Source organism: Alosa pseudoharengus, unplaced genomic scaffold, assembly GCF_046254945.1.
Source record: "Alosa pseudoharengus isolate Yale_2024_CS ecotype anadromous, Long Island Sound unplaced genomic scaffold, YU_APseudo_1.1 YU_APseudo_1.1_scf_14, whole genome shotgun sequence".
NCBI lineage: Eukaryota > Metazoa > Chordata > Actinopteri > Clupeiformes > Clupeidae > Alosa > Alosa pseudoharengus.
In genome coordinates this window covers 20,246,283-20,266,948 of record NW_027468609.1, presented here as the reverse complement: position 1 = coordinate 20,266,948, position 20,666 = coordinate 20,246,283, and the positions used below count along the sequence as shown (strand labels likewise).

At 39.5% G+C, this 20,666-nt stretch overlaps 1 protein-coding gene and 1 long non-coding RNA gene across 2 annotated transcripts in view; both read left to right on the top strand.

Moving 5' to 3' along the window:
- LOC143123017 (protein unc-13 homolog B-like) overlaps window positions 1-20,666 on the top strand; it is a 121,444-nt gene that overhangs the window by 32,866 nt on the left and 67,912 nt on the right. The window contains exons 4-7 of the mRNA XM_076284111.1: window positions 3,053-3,170; window positions 3,479-3,602; window positions 5,379-5,452; window positions 20,543-20,600. Coding sequence (XP_076140226.1) covers window positions 3,053-3,170; window positions 3,479-3,602; window positions 5,379-5,452; window positions 20,543-20,600 — 374 coding nt within the window. The remainder of the gene's footprint in view (window positions 1-3,052; window positions 3,171-3,478; window positions 3,603-5,378; window positions 5,453-20,542; window positions 20,601-20,666) is intronic.
- Window positions 6,953-15,089, top strand: LOC143123019 (uncharacterized). The gene is made up of 4 exons (XR_012986780.1): window positions 6,953-7,057; window positions 7,711-7,741; window positions 8,272-8,393; window positions 14,694-15,089. It is a non-coding gene; the product is annotated as an uncharacterized LOC143123019 (long non-coding RNA).

Below are 20,666 nucleotides of genomic sequence, written 5' to 3'. Positions count from 1 at the left end.
TGTGTGTGTGTGCACATCTGTGTGTGTTTCTCTTTTTCAGACAAGAGTCAAATAAATAACTTAAAAGCAGAATGTTTTTTTTCGCCCCCGACTGCCCCGTGCCTTGTCAGAAGCCCGGTGGGCAGTGCTGTGCGTCTCTCCCCCACATTTCACTGACGACAACGACGACAACTCAAAGCTCTAATGAATAATGAAAAGGCTTCTAAATGCGCCTTTCCTGCTGCCAGCGCCACCGCCACTCTCCCTATTGTTGTGCTCTGTCACCAGAGAGAGAGAGTACGGAGCACCATTTATTTGAATATGAGCGATGTTACTGTTGTTAACATACTCAGGCCATGCAACCTATGTTGTGTGCTGTGCACTATTTGGGTAAAAGGCAAAGACGGGTGCAGCCATTGAGATAAAGGATTTGTCATTTTAACATCAAATGCAGAAATTGCTTTTGAATGGTATTAATCATTATTTGCTTGTTGTCAAGATATTAATATTCCCAAAGGCAGTAATAAGTGATATGTTTCAAAACAACACTATGCACACTTTTTGAAAATGGGAATTACTACAAAAATAACAAGAACAGCATAATCACTGCCTACATTAGGACGTCAATATTTAAAAACTGGTGGGGCATCCATATGTGTTCTCACTACTGGTGTGTAGACTAGTATTGTCTCTGGGAAAAACAATATGTATATTGTGTGTATATACAGTACATGCATACCATGCCTAATTGGCTTGCCAGTTTGCTTTGTGTGGAGGTGTTCATCTATGGATTCATGTACCTTTTTGTGCGTGCGTGTGTGTGTGTGTGTGTGTGTGTGTGTGTGTGTTTCCCCCTTTTCTTTGTGGTGGTGGAGCTGCACCTGGGTTTCTCTGAATACCAAAGATGCAGGGACATTAATTAGCCCTTCCTCTTTCATGTGGCTCTGAATGGCCAGTCCTTCGTACCTCTCTCTTCCTCTCCCTCTCTCTCTTCCTCCCCCTCTCTCTCTTTCTTTCTCTCTGCATCTCTCTCTGTCTTTCTTTCTCTCTCTCTCTGCATCTCTCCCCCCCCCCTCCTCTGAGTCATGTACTCTCACTACACCTAAACTTAATGGACAGCGTGGGTGCAGTTGAGAGGTTTAAAAAGTAGAGCAAGTTGAGGTACTTCAGGCTACTACAGATGTAAAGGGAAACACACGTTAAAACGATTGAGATTGAAAAATTATGTATAAATCGATGATATCAAAAAAATATTTGCAAATAGCAACAACAACTTGTAATACTTTTATAAAAAAAATGGGAAATAGATTCTGTGAAATGTAATGTCTGTGACTTGTTTGAATCTGCAATGCAGTGTGCAGGTAGCCTGGAAATCCAGACCCAAATCCAAAAGATCAAGGGTCTGGCTACGAGTAATGAAAATGGCCCAACCCGAGGGGCCGCACCAAGCATGCATTTGAAAATATCACTGCACGCAAATATCACACCACGACCATTGTTTACTGACTGATTCTGGACATCAACGCAAAACGGATAACACTACGACCAATGTTTCCGGACTTTGACGTCACAGCGCTGTCGTCATCTGTTTAGCTCGCCTCTGGTCCGCCTATATCAGATATACTGATGTGATTGGTGCAGCTCGGCTCCATGAGCATAGACCTCTGAAGTTCGCCCACAAAAAAGCTACCATCTTTGCCCAAATAAGGAAACCGGTATCTTGAGATTTTTTCTTTGGGAAAATAATATGGGGATTTTGAATTATCGCACCTGTTAAACTCTCATGGGGACAAAGAAATCGGAAATTCAGACATGTTCCTCTACACAGTTTTGTCCTCTGCCTTCAAATGGATACTGTGATCTTCAGAACACTTTGATCTTTGCTACCCCAGAGTAACTTACAATGCAACTTGCCATAGGTAGTTAGCTTCAATTAACTCCCAGATCTCCTTACTGTATATGGGCAAAAATGGCAGCTTTGGTTCCTTTTTTGTAGGCGAACTTCAGAGGTATATGAGGTAATGAGCATCATTACCCATCGCCAAGTCACTCGCTGAGCAAATTCAGATTGTGCTCTCGCAAGAACTCTGGATTTCCAGGGTAGTGTACAGGACAAGTTATATTGTATCTAGTGCATCATATACCATTAAGCACATAAGATGCAGTGTCACTTTATGGGTTATGATAAACTCATAATAATGGACAGAAATCAATACTGAAGCCCATTGGGGACCAATGGGGAGAAGCCACGCAAAGGATTCTGGGTCTTAGTTGGAGATGTGTGGAGTTTTTAAAAAAGAGCTAGAGCACACTCAGTTGTGAGGTTTTCTTGGGGATGCTGGGCTTCAGTTGAATATGTGTGGAGTTTTTAGTGGATAAAAAAAGAGTTAGCACACACTCAATCTTGAGGTTTTCCATCCAGATGCCTGCTTCAGACGACAGGTTTTTCCTGTTGCCCGAACGCTGTTAAATTCACCTTTTGACATGCACTCCTAATCCTTATCCTTTTTTTTCTCTTTTGGGGAATTTAGGCCAGCAGTGTGTATTTTTATATTTATATATTTTTGCTTGTTTTGTTTTGTTTGCACAATGCCTCCTTGTTAACCTTATTGTTTTGGCATGCAAAGTATTTTTTCTGTCCCTCCAAGCCCTTGGTATGTCGCTAGTGTCTGGTGGTAGAGATCTGTATTTACCTACAGTGCAAGACATTTCACCACCAGATGGTGAATTTTTACAATATCATCCCCTAATGCTTACTGTATCTCTTTTTCCCTTTATGTCTCTCTTCTCTCTCCATTCCAATTTCTGATTACATTCTCCCTCCCTCCCTCCATCTATCTGTCTGCCTGTCTATCTATCTATCTATCTCTATCTCTATCTCTATCTCTATCTCTATCTCTATCTCTATCTCTATCTCTATCTCTATCTCTATCTCTATCTCTATCTCTATCTCTATCTCTATCTCTATCTCTATCTCTCTCTCTCTCTCTCTCTCTCTCTCTCTGTCTGTCTGTCTGTCTGTCTATCTCTCGATTTCTTGATCTGTCTATCTCTCGATCTGTCTATCTCTCAGTGAGATCAGTCGGCTGGACCTGGGGCTCATTGTGGAGGTGTGGAATAAGGGACTCATTTGGGACACCATGCTGGGCACCTCCTTCATTCCGCTGAATGGGGTGCGCCAGTCAGATGAGGTGGGTCACGTGTACTCATAGATATATGAACGGACAGACACAGACGCACACCTTAAGAAGCGTGCACATGGACAGGCAGACAGGCAGACAGGCAGGCAGACAGGCAGACAGGCAGACAGGCAGACAGACAGACAGACAGGCAGACAGACAGACAGACAGACAGACAGACAGACAGACAGACAGACAGATAGACAGACAACCCACATGTATACAGTAAGAACAAACAAACAGAATCACACAACCAGCTACCCCCACCTATGCACACAAACCTGCACTGTTCTGATGCATTGCCTCTGTGTCTGCTATAGGAGGGGCCTGGCGACTGGACATATCTGGACGCAGAAGTCTTGATGAAGGCAGATGAGATCTACGGCACCAAGAACCGAACGCCCCACAAAGTCCTGATGGACACGCGCTTTGAGCTGCCTTTCGGTACAGAGAGATGATATTCATATATCAATAGCAGAACATTATACTATATATTATATGTGTATAATATTCTTGTTGCAGTGTTTTTTTCTTGTAAAACACATTGTATGAACAATGCATCTAGTGGTAAAAAATAAGCAATATGAACTATAAGGATAAGATGCATTTTTTTCTTCCTGTATTTTTTCCCCAGTTATTTAGATAAGAAATATGTCCTGTAGCATGTGGTTAGTTCTACTCCGTTTAAATGTAAAATCACATTGATTAAGTTTTGTAAATGTCAGTGGGCATTACTGAGTATTGAAGCTGTTATTTTTATCTGTCTCTGTTTGGTCTTTGGTTTGTTTAACTTCTGCCTCAGTCCATAACACCACGGACTGAGGAAGTCAAAGTAACCATACAACCATGCAGCACCTTTTGGTAAAGGCTTTATTCCCTTACCTCATCAGGAAATATAATCCCTGAATTTATCTGCAATACATTGGCATGTGGTATCAACCCTGAGATGGATCTATATAAACATAATGAATATTATCTTTTATATCCCTACGACTGATTGTTTCACAGTGGATTATCTCTGTCTTCACTGCTCCTGAAAATAAGTACTAAGGTAGTCAAAAAGTAGTATCTGTGAAAGGTACAGTATACTTAGAGGTTGATGTTAGTTATCTGAGGGGCTGGATGTCTTCAAGCGGGAGATGTTGTCTGTAGTGGTAAACCTCTGTCTGCCATCGTTTCTCACTGAGAAGCAGATCTGTTTCATCACATCCACCGGGCTTTGAAGCCCTGCCTCTTTAGACAGTCGCTTTGATGTCCAGTGTGGCCTTCAATGGATCCATTACGTATTGAGGCAGCTGTGTGGACGTGCTCTACTGGCGTGTGTAACAGCTGTGTGTCTGTCTGCGTCTGCTAACACTCAGGGCATTCAGTTTAATGCAGTGGTCAGGTAGCTTGGCTCTGACCAGTTGATCCCCAGACCACTGTTCACATTCATTGTGAATGTGTTGCTGTTTACGCCAGGTAACTGTAATGTGCACCCAGAGAGCTTTTGTTAGCCATGAATACGTTATGAAGGATAGGCTCATGGAAGACTAACACTGATCAGTTTGATTACTCTGTTTTCAATTAGAATGTCTTAGCTGGATGCAATGCATCACATGTAGCACGATTTGAGCTGAACTTTTGTCGGTTGGCCGCCTTCTATTTTCTTTCTGCTGCTCATGTTGTTCTGCTATTTTGAATGAGAAATACGACTCAATAGAACGTCATATTTAATGGATTCAGTGTCGATTAAGAGCAGTTTGAAGTGACAGGCCTGAAAAATCCGGTTGCCCAAAATTGGTCCTTTCTGTTATGGTATCCTGTCATTTTATTTCCTTAGAAGTGGTGGACCTGGCTCATGGAAGACCAGGTGACTGTTGAGGGAGCAGAGGAGTTGTGTGGAAGATTAGCTTGACTTAGCTTGAGTGCCACTAATGCAGGTGTGGATGTCTTGACAGGTGTGGATGTCTTGACTCAATAAGGTGCTTAGACAATCTCTCTGGGACTCTCGGTGTGTCTGCTTGTGTTCACTGTGGGCATTTTGTATTTTTATGTCAAAACATTTCCATTGAAATGTTATAAATTTACTGTTAAAGGGGAATCTCTCTTTAACAGGGTGCTTGTGTGTTTTGTGGAAAAGGCCTGCACCCATCTTTACCCTTTCACTCATGCCACCTCTCTCTCTCTCACACACTCTCTCTCACTCTTTCTCTCTCTCTATCTCTCTCTCTCTTGCAGAGATTCCTGAGGATGAGGCTCGTTACTGGACAAGGGAACTGGACCAGATCAACTCCATGGGCATCCATGATGAGGTAAGAGAGTGGGCAGTGGTAGCTTAGCTTAGACCTGGGCTAGCACATAGTAGCCTGACAAGTTGTGGATTCATTTCCCAGCTGCCACCACTGTGCCCTTGAGCAAGGCAATTAGCCACAAATTACTGGCCCTTGTAATAATCAACATAATATAGTCACTTTGGATAAAAGTGTCAGCCAAATAAAAAAATAAGTAAGGGGAGTACGGTCACAAATATGAGATTAGAATGTTCGCGAACCAAGAGTTCTGCACTATGATACAATTCACCCTTCGCTAAGTCCCGCCCTCCTTAGTTACTGTTGCTATGCCTGACAAGCTTTAGCACCCTGCACGTCTATTACATAGGGGGAGAACCGGGACTTTTCAATGAAATGTAATTTACAAAGACATCGTACCACACTGAAAGCTAATATTTTGTCACTAGCAACCTACATCTGTCTTCTGTCAAATACAGTTGGAATTTCATCTCTGAACAAAACCGTTCATGAGTTATTTAAGCAGAAGTCGAATGTGCGTTTTGTTTCATTCGACTCTCCTGGCCAGAATGAATGGAACAGGCAAAGATAAAGCAGCACAGGCTTCTACCATAGATATATACACTAGATGTCGCCTTCTGCTTCTCAGCATGCGTCAACACCGCCGCCATCTTTGTACAGGGATCTGAAGCGCTAAACTAGTTCTCCTGTATTGTCAGCGTTACCTATTTAGCGACGTTTGGCCATCCCCAGCGATAGAAAACCTTTTTAGCGATTAGCGACAAATTTGGGAACTTCTCACAATGATGGCAGATCGGCTTCTTTGTTGTTGAAACGTAAGAAAATCACCTTTCTCATGGCTTTGTCATTTATGAATTCAGCTACATCTCGTTTGCCCATGGCACTGACACCATGATTATAAAAGTAACGACTGGCGTAGCCTATGTAGTAGCAGAGGTAAATGTTTTACAGATCTACAGCAACTTCTGGTGAGATTACAACTTACATGAGTAAACGAGACGAGGGGTTTGTGGCCTCAACCAGAGCCTGTCTAGAAGAGCCTGTTTACTTTCATTGTATCGAACCTGGTTGCAGTTTACTCATTGTTCCTCTAGGGGCCGCCGCTAGCTAGTGCAGAATGAATGGGAGTAGTCTATGGGGCTAGACGGGTAAAATGTATCTTTATTATTGTCTTAAGCTTAGTTTTCTCTAGACTCAACCATAAATACATGCCTGTCATTTGGAACAACCCAAAAAACAAGATAATTGCTTGAGATTTTGACGATTTATGGTGATTTTATTTTCGCTAGATCTTTGCCCAGATTGACGCTAATGCATTATAGAGGAGTGGATCACTGAAGCAAGATGGCGTCTCGATTGACGCATTCGTTCCAATGAACAGCAGTAGTCAAGGCGACATCTAGTGTATATGTCTATGGGCTTCTACAATGGAATGGAATTGTACACAGTTCCTGCCTCCTAAAAAGGCGTGGTCAGAATGCGCTGACGCTACCTCGTTGATGAATACGTCAAAGATTTTTCATTTTCGCGCCTCTCTCTTGCTGCTGTGATCAACTGGAGCTGGCCTGGCTGACTGAATTTGGTACATCGTCGTGGCAAGATATCGAGGTAAGTGGGAGTTTGAAATGTGGCAAGGTATTTCTGATTAGTCTGTGTCTGTGTAACGAGTTATATATGCTTAGTGACATATCAGGGCCATTTTATGATTAATTGAAATCCATTTCTTACATACAGTTCCTTTAAGTTTCACCTCCAATTTGGTCATGGTGTCCCTCAAAATAGCCGAGGGCTCAATTAAGTTTGCAGTGTCCTAATATTATTATTATTTTTTTTTAAAGAAATGTAGATGAGCTTCTAGTACAACTGTAATTGTGTTCCACCAGACAGTTGTAGACCAACAGCGCCAACAGCCTCACTAGCCACCCAGAGATATATGTAAGGATGTACAGTACGGGGGAGGAGGGGGGCACTGTAACGTGGTCAGCTAATGGAAATGCAGATACTTATGTTTAGATTGTTAATACATAACGTTTTTGAACAGTTTACTTAATGAGCTTCTAATGAAAGTAGGCTGATATATATTTTATGTTTATGTTTTGGCCCTTCAGTTGAGTTCAAAATAAAATGGACACGTCGAAATAACAAATACTTAAAATAAATAAATATATAGATTAGTCTACTAATGAAATATTAGTCATTAGAAAATTAGTTGTTAGTAGCAGCACTAAAATGACCGTCATGTTTGCTAATTCTCTCCCCAGTTGCTGGAGGAGCAGAAGAACGCTATGGATGGTGAGGAAGAACCTGCGATGACAGGGAGGAATGAACTTGAGCCTGTGTTATTCAGAGGATAAGTCAATGCTATGTTACAGTACATAGACTGTTCTAATAACTGTCAGCTCTTGTGGCCTTTCAAATGTATAGGGCAATTCCACGCAAAACTGTCATATCCATAACGGCAACACAATGCCATGGTATTTAGTTGGCATTATGGATGTGACAGTTTTGCGTGGAATTGCCCTATACAAGTTACAGACTTTCAAAGTTAAACATATCAAATATAATTTCATATAGGCTACTCACAATCAGACCTGAAGACTTCATGAAACACAACCAAAATAAAGTTGAAACTAATTCTACAAAAGGCACTCCAAGGAAAAGCCTTTTTGGCTGCATTGGCCAACATGTTTCGACCAACAGCCTGTCACTATGAAACTCTGTAACTAGATTTAAACTTCCCTCTGTATGGAAAAAAATATCTATTATTCAACATTAGTTAACACACTGAAAATGATTTCTGCACTATATGTATTGTTCTCTAGCAACCTGAAGGTCCAAGACTCAATCCACTGAAGGCTCTCTCTCGTAAGATGGTGGATCTGATGTCTGCTTTGTGGTCCTATAGGACGACACCATGGATTGGGGTCAGAGATGCGCCTGAGAAGTAAGTGTTTGTGTTTGTAATCAAGTGCTGTTATCACAATTTGACTGATGTTAAAACTGCAGTAGCGGATTTGAATGTACATTTATACCGTGAATTTAAGACATCAAAAAGCTCACTTGGCAGCAGGCTCGGACTGGTAATCTGTACAACCGGGCAAATGCCCGGTGGGCCGGTCCACATGTGGGCCGGTGACCTCCAGGATTTTTTTTTTTTTAAAGTTATTTAGCCTATTTGCGGCCCGTCATGTAGACCTAGGCTTAGCCTATAAATGCAGTTGCATCCATTTGGATTGGGGGGTGACAGGTCAATCATTTTGGCCTCTTCATGACAGGTTCAGTGTGTGTTACGATCGCGCCCCCCTGCCCCACCCCTCAAGTGAATTTGTCCAAGCAGCCGCTTGGTTTGTGGGGAAATATAGCCTACGAGTCCATGCATGGTAGCCTAGGCTATATAAGTGCCCTCCGCTGGCTGGTGTTTACATCATCGCAGTTTAACCGTAAACAGCAATCAGAGGTGTCTAATTTTATTCCATAAATATATTGTTTTTATAGACGTAAGTTGCATGCGCTACGAAGAGCTTCCATTTACTGCACCATGTAAGCTACTGTAGTGCGGTTTGTCTGTCAACATAAAAAAAACTCTGGGTACCTACAATTTTCGCACAACTTGGTGGAAAAGTGTAGCACAGGTTAAAGAAAACCTATTCATGTTTGGACTCAAAAGGAACTTCAAAGTATTTCCCATATAGTAGCCTTTTAGCTCACAACGACAATGAAAGTGGAACTTGGAAAGTAGAAGTCTCTCCACCGAGTGTTACATTAGATGCACAATCAATCGCGAGTCGATGCATGTAAAAAGTATCAACTGGTAGGTTAGTAACGAAGGTAGCCTAATTTTGCAAAATGTGATGACGGCACACAAACTTGTGCAAAAATGTTTAGTATACACTTGTGGTGATAGCCTACAGTTAATGTGAATCGCTGACTATAACCAATGTAGAAGATTTGCACCAAATAGGCCTAAAGGCTGTGGTTGTGTTTCTACAACATGTTGGCACAAATCGTAATTTCTGTCAACTATGACGATCTCCATGCATGTTCAGTAGCCTATATTTTTCATTTAGTCAAGCAGTGACATGTGGTTTAATCAGTGTTGGGCAAGTTACTTCAAAATCGTAATATATTATGTATTACTTATTACTGTCATTTCAAAGTAATTCATTAATGTCTCTGAATTGTAAGGTATTGCTCTACTATTGTATTACTTTTAAGTTACTTTTACCAAAATATCTGGAAATATGGATTTGGAATTCTAAATGCAGTTTATTATGCTCAATGCAGCTCATTGCACTTCTAATGGAGGGTGATGTGGTACAACATAATGACTGAGCTTAAGGCTACAGTAGAATGCAATAGGTGCAGTGATGGCTCATGATGCAATACAAGGAACAATCATAGCCAGAATTTTGTTTAAAGAAGACAAAAGGTCAAAGTCTGGTCAATTGTGATAGAAATGCTGTAACTTTAGGCTTAGGCCTACTCATTAAAATCAACAGAGAGCCCACTACCTGTATATTATAACCCAAAACTTAAAGACATGTCAAGATAGGCTACACAGTGCAGCTACTGGCCATTTTGGTGCCCTAACTGGTGAAATACAGTATTAACCTAAGTATGTCATCATATGGCCAACTATAAAGATGTAATCTGCCTGTTCCCAGGGATGGGTAGTATTTCTGAAACATGTAATATGTGTTTCAAATGCAAAATAGTATTTTGTCATTTGTATTTTATTGGGTTGAAGGAAATTGTTCTGTATTTTGTATCAAAATACTTTATTGGTATGTATTTTTGTATTTTAAAAATACTGCAAAATACTAAATGTGAAAAACACAAAAAAAGTAGATACTACACACAGGTGTAATGAATAATTGGTAATTAGGCAACAATGGTTTATGTTTATCGCAATCAGCTAATGTGAGAATAGCTGTGTTCAACAACACTTACAGTTTTTTAGTGACGGCTATTGCTGAAGCATCAGCCCTGGTCTGAAGCACTGGTGTGAAGTGGTACGCAAGTAAAGATGAGCAAGTTGACCTGTGCAAGTTCACATAAGGACACAGACAAAGGCAACCATGTCCCATTGTCTCCATGGCAATCTTAATGTCAGATATCTCAACCACAATGACATCAATAGATGGTAAGGTGTTGAGTGTGTTTGAATTCCCTTCCTTGTAGCATTCTTTTCTGTATTCCACAGTGGGGAGAAGTTCACCTTGTTTAATTAAATAACAATTCTATTTCCGTATTAGCTGCATACTTGAGGTTGGAGATATTAAGGCACGTCAAGTCTCTCACATACTGGAACTTCATGACAGGCGCGCCTGCAGATGTACGTCCGTACGCACTGTGCGTACCATCAGGCTACTCAACAGCGAGAGAAAATGTCCCTTGTGTGTGTGTATTCACACCAAATTGGCCTACCATACCTTCCCAACTATGCACAGTATCCCATTAGCTGCATGCCATCAGGCTATTTACCATTTTCTATTACGTAAAGTTAGTGAACACGTTATCAAAATTAACGTGCACACATTTTGTTTGAGCAAGAGAGAGAATACGCACGCAGGCACGCAATAGGCTACTTGTTGTTTTCTTTTACTCCGCTATCTATATATGGTACACAATGTTGAGCTAACTCAATACTCATCATGGATATCACAAGTTTTAAACAACGAAAACACAAAGGATGGAGGCAGCAAAGCTAGGAGTTATTCCAGATGGACAAGAACAAGGTAGTGTGCTTGTCAGAATGTTAGACTGCACTAAAGCCAGACGTCACGTTACACTAGAACAAAACTAAAGGTAACTTTAGCCTGTAGCCTATAGGGCTGTATCAAGTTGTCCAAATGAATAGGTCATTGTAGACGTTGTCGTTGTATTATTGTATGTGGATGTTGTTATGCTATGTAGGCTACTTTTTTGCTGACTGACCAATGCATGGACCTAAAACGGACAAATATTGTTCACGAGTTTTTGTGGGGGGGGGGTGATGGGTGTGCGTTAGGGGTGTGAATCTCTCATGTAAAAGACGATACGATTCACATCTAGATACATGGGCACGATTCGATACAAGGAAAGATACATGTTCATAAAAAATGATTCAGTACGATTCGATGCGATGCAATTCAAAAAAGATTTGAAAGATTTTATAATTTGCTCAAGGTGCACATTAATTTTATGTTATCAATTATCATGTTCATGGTTGTCAATTAGGCAAAAAAAGTGTGAATATGATTATCTTAACTGAGGTTTGTATCATACTGTATACTGTATTGAAATGAAAAAATAATAGTCTACATTTCAGTCAAACACAGCAGCCAAATACAACATAAAAATACATTTTTATAGACATTATAGATTTTATAGTTATATCTGATTGTCTTCAAGGAGCTGTAGCCTATTGTTGAGGTAAGACAATACCGAAATAAAATAAAACAGTGCTTAAGACACTTTTGGCCTTTTCTCATAGCCTACAAGAATAAAATAGGCCCACATATCAATGAACACTCTGGGCTTATTTTGTTCCAACGGTAGATCTAATATGCAAAAACCAGAAACAGTGCCACAAGTCTGAGTGAATATGAACAAAATAATAATAATTTGTTCTCGTTTTAGCAGCAAGGGCCAAATTATTCTTTAACATTAAGGAAATCCCTTCATCAAACGTAAGGTTACTCTACAGACTTCAGACTATCGTTTTCGCGCTGGATTTTGAAAAACAAAAGAGTAAAAACTGTCAAACGACCGAGTGCGAGTTGTCACGTGCTTAAGTTGCAGTAGATGTATGGGTAATGAGGTCCTTTGACAACGTTGGGCAATGAATGTAGCCCAAAACGAACTGCATTACCCACAAACCCGTGCCATGTGTAGTTTCAAAACCGGAAATGGGATGAACGCGCTACTTGCAACGTAAATGAGAGTCTGAGCGAGCAGAAAAGGTTGTGAACCGATATAACGACTGGTTCATTTCAGTTTTATTCCGATACGGGGCTTCACGTATCGATGTAGCCGTATCTTACACGTTAAAAACGGATACCGATACGTATCGGTTAATCTTTACACCCCTAGTGTGCGTACCATAGCATTAATTCCTGCAGGCGCCCCTGCTTCATGATACATAGCCGTATGATTTTCTTATTCAGTTCTGCACTGGACTTGAATTACGAATTTTGGCACAGATACACAATTATGATTTTGGCTTATTGATTATAATGTGGTTAATTGAAAGCTCTGTCAGTCATTTGGATAAGCATCAGCTAGATGACTAAATGTAAATGTAAATTCTTGAATTATTCTTAATTTTGATCACACTACATGAACTTGCATATGGTATACGACAGGGGCCAAATTGTATAGTTTTTTACTATATAGTTTTAATAGGCTAAATGTTTGGGATAAAAAAAGCTTTTTTTGCAGTGCTTCCATACTTCCTTGAAAAAAGTATTTTGAGTATTATCTAAATACAAAAATACAGTATTTTATTTTGATACATACGTAATATGGTTAGGCCTACTGTATTTTGTAGTTTATTTTGATACATTAAAAATGAGGGTATTAGGTATTTTATTTAGAAATACATTCTGATGTATTTTTGCCCATCCCTGCCTGTTCCCAGCATTAGCACAACACTTTGCGATGATTAGCTTGTCACCTGTAACAATATATGGTAGGCCTTAGTGACTGACCTATCTGGGTACACTCAACACCTTACCATCTATTGATGTCATTGTGGTTGAGATATCTGAAATTTTTCTGTTAAAGATTGGCATGGAGACAATGGGACATGGTTGCCTTTGTCAGTGTCCTTATGTGAACTTGCACAGGTCAACTTGCTCATCTTTACTTGCGTACCACTTCACACCAGTGCTTCAGACCAGAGCTGATGCTTCAGCAATAGCTGTCACTGAAAAGCTGTAAGTGTTGTTGAACACAGCTGTTCTCACATTAGCTGATTGCGATAAACATAAACCATTGTTGCTTAATTACCAATTATTCATTACACCTGTCTGTAGTATCTACTTTTTTTGTGTTTTTCACATATAGTATTTTGCAGTATTTTAAAAATTACAAAATTACTATTTTGCATTTGAAACACATATTACATGTTTCAGAAATACTACCCATCCCTGGGAACAGGCAGATTACATCTTTATAGTTGGCCATATGATGACATACTTAGGTTAATACTGTATTTCACCAGTTAGGGCACCAAAATGGCCAGTAGCTGCACTGTGTAGCCTATCTTGACATGTCTTTAAGTTTTGGGTTATAATATAAAGGTAGTGGGCTCTGTTGATTTTAATGAGTAGGCCTAAGCCTAAAGTTACAGCATTTCTATCACAATTGACCAGACTTTGACCTTTTGTCTTCTTTAAACAAAATTCTGGCTATGATTGTTCCTTGTATTGCATCATGAGCCATCACTGCACCTATTGCATTCTACTGTTGTTAGCCTTAAGCCTAGCTCAGTCATTATGTTGTACCACATCACCCTCCATTAGAAGTGCAATGAGCTGCATTGAGCATAATAAACTGCATTTAGAATTCCAAATCCATATTTCCAGATATTTTGGTAAAAGTAACTTTTAAAAGTAATACAATAGTAGTGTAATGCCTTACAATTCAGAGACAGTAATATTATAATGTAATGAATTACTTTGAAATGACAGTAATAAGTAATACATAATATATTACGATTTTGAAGTAACTTGCCCAACACTGATTAAACCACATGTCACTGCTTGACTAAATGAAAAATATAGGCTACTGAACATGCATGGAGATCGTCATAGTTGACAGAAATTACGATACTGATTACATAATAACCTATAGGTCCAAATCTAAATGTTTGGGTTCAGTTTATGAAGTGTTGCTACAGCATGATACTGTGTGTTTGTTATTTATGGGGGGGAATCGGGGGGGGGGATTTTGGTATCGGTGGGCTTGTGTGTGTGTGTGTGTGTGTGGGGGGGTGGGGGGGTCGTCGGTCCAGTAGTGGGCCGGTCCAGGAGAAAATTGCCAGGGCCGAATTTTGTTCCCAGTCCGACCCTGCTTGGCAGCCTCTCCAGCTATATCATAGTCTTCAGTCCTATTGTGTTATCACAGCATTTATAGTAGGAAGGATCATATTAAGCAAAGAAATGTGCAGGTGTAATAACTTAATTCCAAGAACATAAGAACATCATTGTAATTCATGATGTATTTTTTTTTTTACTTTGCGGTGTTGTCTCTGTTTTAGGTGCTGTAAATGCTGGCCATATGACTTCAACCTTCATCCAACCAAACGAAGAGATCCTGCTTTCCTGCACTCACACTAATCCATTGAGGATGTTAGTTAATTCAAAAACAAGAACAGTATTTAGTTTTGTAAATGCTTAACTACCACTCAATGCAATGCCATGTCTCTGCAGGACACATCTACTGGCAGTTGATGGAGGGGGTTTAGGGCAGTTGATTATTGTGGGAACAGCATCATCTGTAAGACGCTTTCTTGTTTGCTGTAAAATACATTATCAACATTGTGCTATTCTTTTCCTTGTGGGGAGACTGCAGAATATGGCTATGTATGCAGGTGTTAAATTGTGGAATTTGTTGAAAATGTGGATTTCAAATAAAACCATACCATTCAAAGTTAGCCTCACACACTCCATATCCTCCTTTCCTCAGGTTTACTTGTTTGGATTGGATGGACAAGTCCGCACTCCTTATATTAACAAGCCACCTCTTTCTTCTACCAATTCAGTAATATAGTATAGGAAAGAGAAATGCCAGTGTTCCATCATATTATTAGCCTTATGTCAATGAAAATATAAGTGATGTAGGCCTATTGTATTTCCATTGTAATTTGTGTGGGTAGTAGGCCTAAAGATATGGCCGTGTGGCGGCGCTGTGGGATACATCGATTGGCTCTACTTTATCAAACATCTGAGGTAATTATGCAAACTATGGTTATGGGAAACACCCCTGGCTGTCCAGATTGATATGACCTACTGTTAAACAATACTATGCAATACTAGTACAGTGGTTCTCAAATGGGGGTATGTGAGATTTTAAAATATACAAATAAGTTTCAAAATATACAATCATTTGCAATACATTTAGTCATGGATTATTACAATTATCAAAATAGTTTTTTTTCCAAATGTTTGAATTTTGTAGGCCTATGTGTTTATCAGTTTCAAAGTTTAATAAATTAGACACTAATGGCACAGTGCTCTGTTTTAAATCTTTTTTTTTTTCTCAACTAAAAATGCTTTGCGCTTGTTAGGGGGTACATCACTGAAAAAAGGTTGAGAAACCACTGCCCTAGTTTATGTGTATGGCCGTCTGCGATATAGCCTATTTGAACGCAATCCAGACATCAAAAACGATGCTGATATGACTGTATGTACATGTCTGCGTCCTTAGGGAAGGAGAAGACAGAAAGGTGTCTGTTTATGCACCCAAAGTTTAGGCATTTTCGCGATTGAGTGATCAACATCGAAGTGGTAAGCAACGGTAACTTATTCCAGAGAACCTTATACCTAATAGATCGCGTGCCAGTGGGTTACAAAAACAGACAGACAAGTGGCAAACAAAGTAATTTTTCTCCTTAACTGTTAATTTGAAAAACGCCATGTCGGTCTCAGAATGTAAGGAACACATGTGAATTACAGAAAATGCATTAAAATGTCCAATCTCGAACTGTATAATTAAGGGCTGGGGCATAATCCGAGAAAAGAATGATTTCTTCCATAGTAGTAGGGGGGCCTATGTGTCTAATTTGGGGGCCTGTGGGATTCGCATGTTCATTTTTGGAGAGTATTATATCTTTGTTCTAGGGGTTCTTAAGAGTAAAAAAAAACATGTCTCAAATCAAAGGTCAAATTCAGAAAAGGTCAAATATGGTGTTTTGTCCATAAACCTCACATTGCTGGTATTATAGCATAGGGTTTGGTGCCTACAAGGTGTGCAAAAGTGGGCCACATAAACAATACAACATTATAAAACATTTTTAGGCTGATGATTGATCTCTTTAACAAGAAATTGTGCCTAAAATTCTCAAAATTGTCCGCTAAAAAAAGAATACTTCAATATCAATACAATCAATTCATGCCTATTAGTGTGCTTGAGTGTAGGCCTAGCCTGCTCTGTCAGTTCTTGTCTACACTCATTCAGAGCACAAAGTGCAGAGATCTCTGTTAAATCAAGTTTAATAGACCTAATAGACTTTTACATAGTACCAGCTGAAGTCTGTAAGGCCTTCCGTAGCTTCTGTAAGTGTGATAAAAAGAAAGGGTAAAGGATCAGATAGACAAACAGACAGGTGTGTGTGTGTGTAAGAGAGAGAAAGAGAAAGTGAGACACTACCAGCATGGATGGATTATGAACTTTCAGGCCCCTGGGCCCAGATGTATTAAGCATTTTAAAAATGTATTTGATGTGATTTCCTATATTCTGGTGCATTTTGGGGATGGCCAATACTTTAATTCAATCAGATTCATAGCCTATATGTTGATATGATGTGTTGATATTGAGGCAATGATTCCATGCAATGGCTTGGGCCCCCTGACTCCTTGTCTCCCCTGGGCTTGGGCCCGGTAGGCCCATGCAGTAATCCATCCCTGACTACCATTGACAGTTGGCTGATGATAGCTGGCAGTGATAGAATTTAGAATATCGAATAACCTGAAGCACATAGTGCTCTGTTCTTCATGGTTGGTGATATTAGTGACCTTCTAGCCTTTTACATTTGAGCAAGCACATTTTCGTAGTTCATGGTGGCACAGTCTAGTTAGGTTATATTCTGAGGTGTGTCTTTCTGTTAGTCAGGTGATGGCACACATACTGTATTTAAAAGAAACAGATTTTGGGCTATGTATCCAGTGGCAGATATGTGTGGACTGGTGAATGAACCATCACTAGAGACATATGCCAAATTTCTTGTTTTTGTCCATGAGAGAGTATAGAGATGGGGGATCACAGATCAGCCAACGATTACATTGTTACAGTGCAGTTATCTTACAAGAGAACAAAGCAGTTTGGCACAGGAACTGCTACAAATCCACCTGTAACAGTGAGCATCTGCAGCATGCTAAGATTCGCTACTAGAAATCATGTGAAACAGGCAGGACTCAGTGTCTTCAGAAAAGACGTGGTAGACCATCTTCTGAACCTGCAGCAACACCTGCAACTGCATCAAGTCCATCTAGAGGGACTTTGTACACTTGTTTAGCAGCAGCTGCTGCCAGCATAGATAAGTGCTTCTTCTGTCAGAAGCAGACAAAAGAGCGTCTTCATGAAGTGTCCTCTTTCAATGTATTCAACCAACCAAGAACTATAAGTAATATTTTGAAGTCAATGACTTTTAACAGGTAGCCAGTGTAAAGAAGCTAGGATGGGGAAAATATGTTCATATTTTTTGTGTGTGTGAGCAGCTGCATTTTAAATAAACTGTTAGCTCTTTAGACAGGTATTATTACAGCCAGCATAATAGCATTGCAATAGCATTGCAATAGTCTATCCTTGAGATGACAAAACATTAATTTCTTGGCATCTGGTAAGGAGAAGGACTTCCTTATCTTTGAAATGTTCCTTAAAGTTATGTATCATCTGCTAAACAACAGGGGCCCCAGTACTGAGCCTTGAGGCACTCCATATTTTACCATAATCTGGGTAGATGGTTTATAATGGACCTGTACAAATTGTTGACGGTTAGGAAGGTATGATCTAAACCAAGCGAGTGCTGAGTCTTTGATGCCTATCAAATTTTCAAGCCTAAGTAGTATGTCATGGTCTATGCTGTCAAAGACAGTGCTGAGGTCCAGGAGGACAAGTATAGATACAAGGCTAGGTTTTTTGAGGGAGAGCTTAATAACAGATGTCTTAAACGACTGCGGTACATGCCCTGACAGAATTATTTATAATCTAGAGCAAAACATTATCCAGGAAGGGGAGACCAGTCTTAAGAAGGTGAGTACAAATAGGGTTTAGGAGACTAGTTGTAGATTTTGATGAGGACATTGTGGAGGTGAGATCTAATATGTTGTGTGTATGTAAATGAATTAAATGTTGTTTGAGGTCTCATCTGTGATTCAGTGATTTTGCTATCTTTCAGCAATGGAGTATGTGTATTTGGTGAAACTGATTGGTTATTGATCTTATCTCTAATTGTTTGACATACAATCATAATACTGACATACAATCATACTGTTGAAAATAATAATAGTGAAATAATACAATTTCACAAAAATAGGGTTAAAACAGGTAAAAAAAAAATGGAGACATCATTTTTCTCCATGTTCAATGACCTCTAAAGACAGTCCAACCACTCTCCAAAAATTAACATTTCAATCAAACAGAAACCACATAGGTCCCCATAGACTGTATAAAGAACACTGAAACTATAGAATGTTTGTGTAGAATTCTAGAAGGAGCCAGGAAAAGAATTCACTCCACAACATATTAAGAGAGACAGACTGGTCCCAGAGAAACCAACAGAGAGCATTCACACATCAGTAGAGTCTGAGGGCAAACCCAGCACAATGTGATGAATATGAAGAAAATATGACATTTTTTCCATTAAGCATTTAGGGTTAACCAATGTCTTTCTTGCAACACTCTTTAAAGAAGATGTTACTGATTCTTCAAAATGGCACTCTACCCATTTAGTCATAAACAAATACACTCTAGTATAACTGAAACATCTTCATAATGGCCAATGATAATAGCTAAAAGTACAGCCCATCATTCAAAGCATTTGAAAGCTGAAACAGTAAGCTGCATCATGACAGAACAAACATGAATGCATGCAATGTTGTTTTTGAAAGCATCACAGCCTGCAGCCTCTGATCTCAGATGTTTTTGTTCAGCAAATCAATGGCAATCACTGACTCATCACAAGAATATTGATGGTTATAGAAATAGGCACACAACATCTTCCTCAACACAGCAACAGTGTGGGTTAGGCCTTGTTGTTGTCCATGCACTGCTTTGCACTCATGAAAATGAATATAACATAACAGTTTCACCCATCCAGTGTCTGATAAAGGCTATAGAGCTCTTTGCCTCGTTGTGGCCTGGTGCACACTAAATGGACATTTGCATTGAATTGGAGTGTGAGCTCTATTGCATTTCCTTACAGGGCAGCCAAATTCTCCTAATCATTAAAAAATATAGTCTTTTAAAAAATAAATAAATATAAATAATAATATAATATAATAAATATAAATAATAAATACATACATACATACATTTAAAAAATAAATAAAATATTTTAAATGTGTTAAGTATGGTCATATAGACAGTGCCCTATTGGTCCTTGAAATGAAAGTTATTCATGGACCCTTTGCCTCACAAAGAAACAATAATTTATTTGCAAAACAAAAATGATGCATTGGGGCTGGAAATAGTATTCAAAAGATTTACAGCTCCTATTTTCAGTGGACAAAGCGCCCTTGATGCAGTGTATCAACACGCTCAGGATTAAGTCACGAGTACATGTGACTCTGTATAGTGGCATCCCTCCTCTACAGTATTTCTATCCCTAAGCTCAGTTCCCCTGTATTTCAATGAAAACATTAATAAAACATTACCACTGGCAAAGGGCCTGCTTGGTTGTTTGTGAACACTTTCAGTTCCTGCACTTTGTCATTTTAATTACATTGGATTTGCTGTTTTTTTTTTTTTTTTTTTTTTTTTTGCTTGTTGAAATCAGAATTGCATCACGGCTTCTGTGTTTGCTGAAATGACCAGACCATTCAGTGTTGGTGTTTTCGAGAGACACTGTAATCACTTGACCATTTGATCTAAAAAAAGCTTTATTATACCAAAGATAGTGACAGTAGTCTTGTTTTTATTTGTTAGTAGAAGAACATGAAAAACTGAAAATGGGATACTGAGGAATAGTGACTGATGGTTACTATGAATAATTACAATGAGTATGAGGATGAAAGTGATGTTGATGAGGAGGAAGGTGATGATGATGATGATGATGGAAGTGATGTTGATGAGTAGGAGAAGGAAGAAGATGAAGATGACGACGATGATAATGATGATGATGATGATGATGATGATGATCTAAATCACTCTGTGTGTTTTCTGTCCTAGTATCCGCTCCATGATGACGGTCACAGCCAGACACTACCCTCCACGACATCACAGTGCTGTAAGTGGAGATCCACCTCCTCTCAGAGCCACTAGAGGGAGCTAGAGCACTAGATATTATTCACTT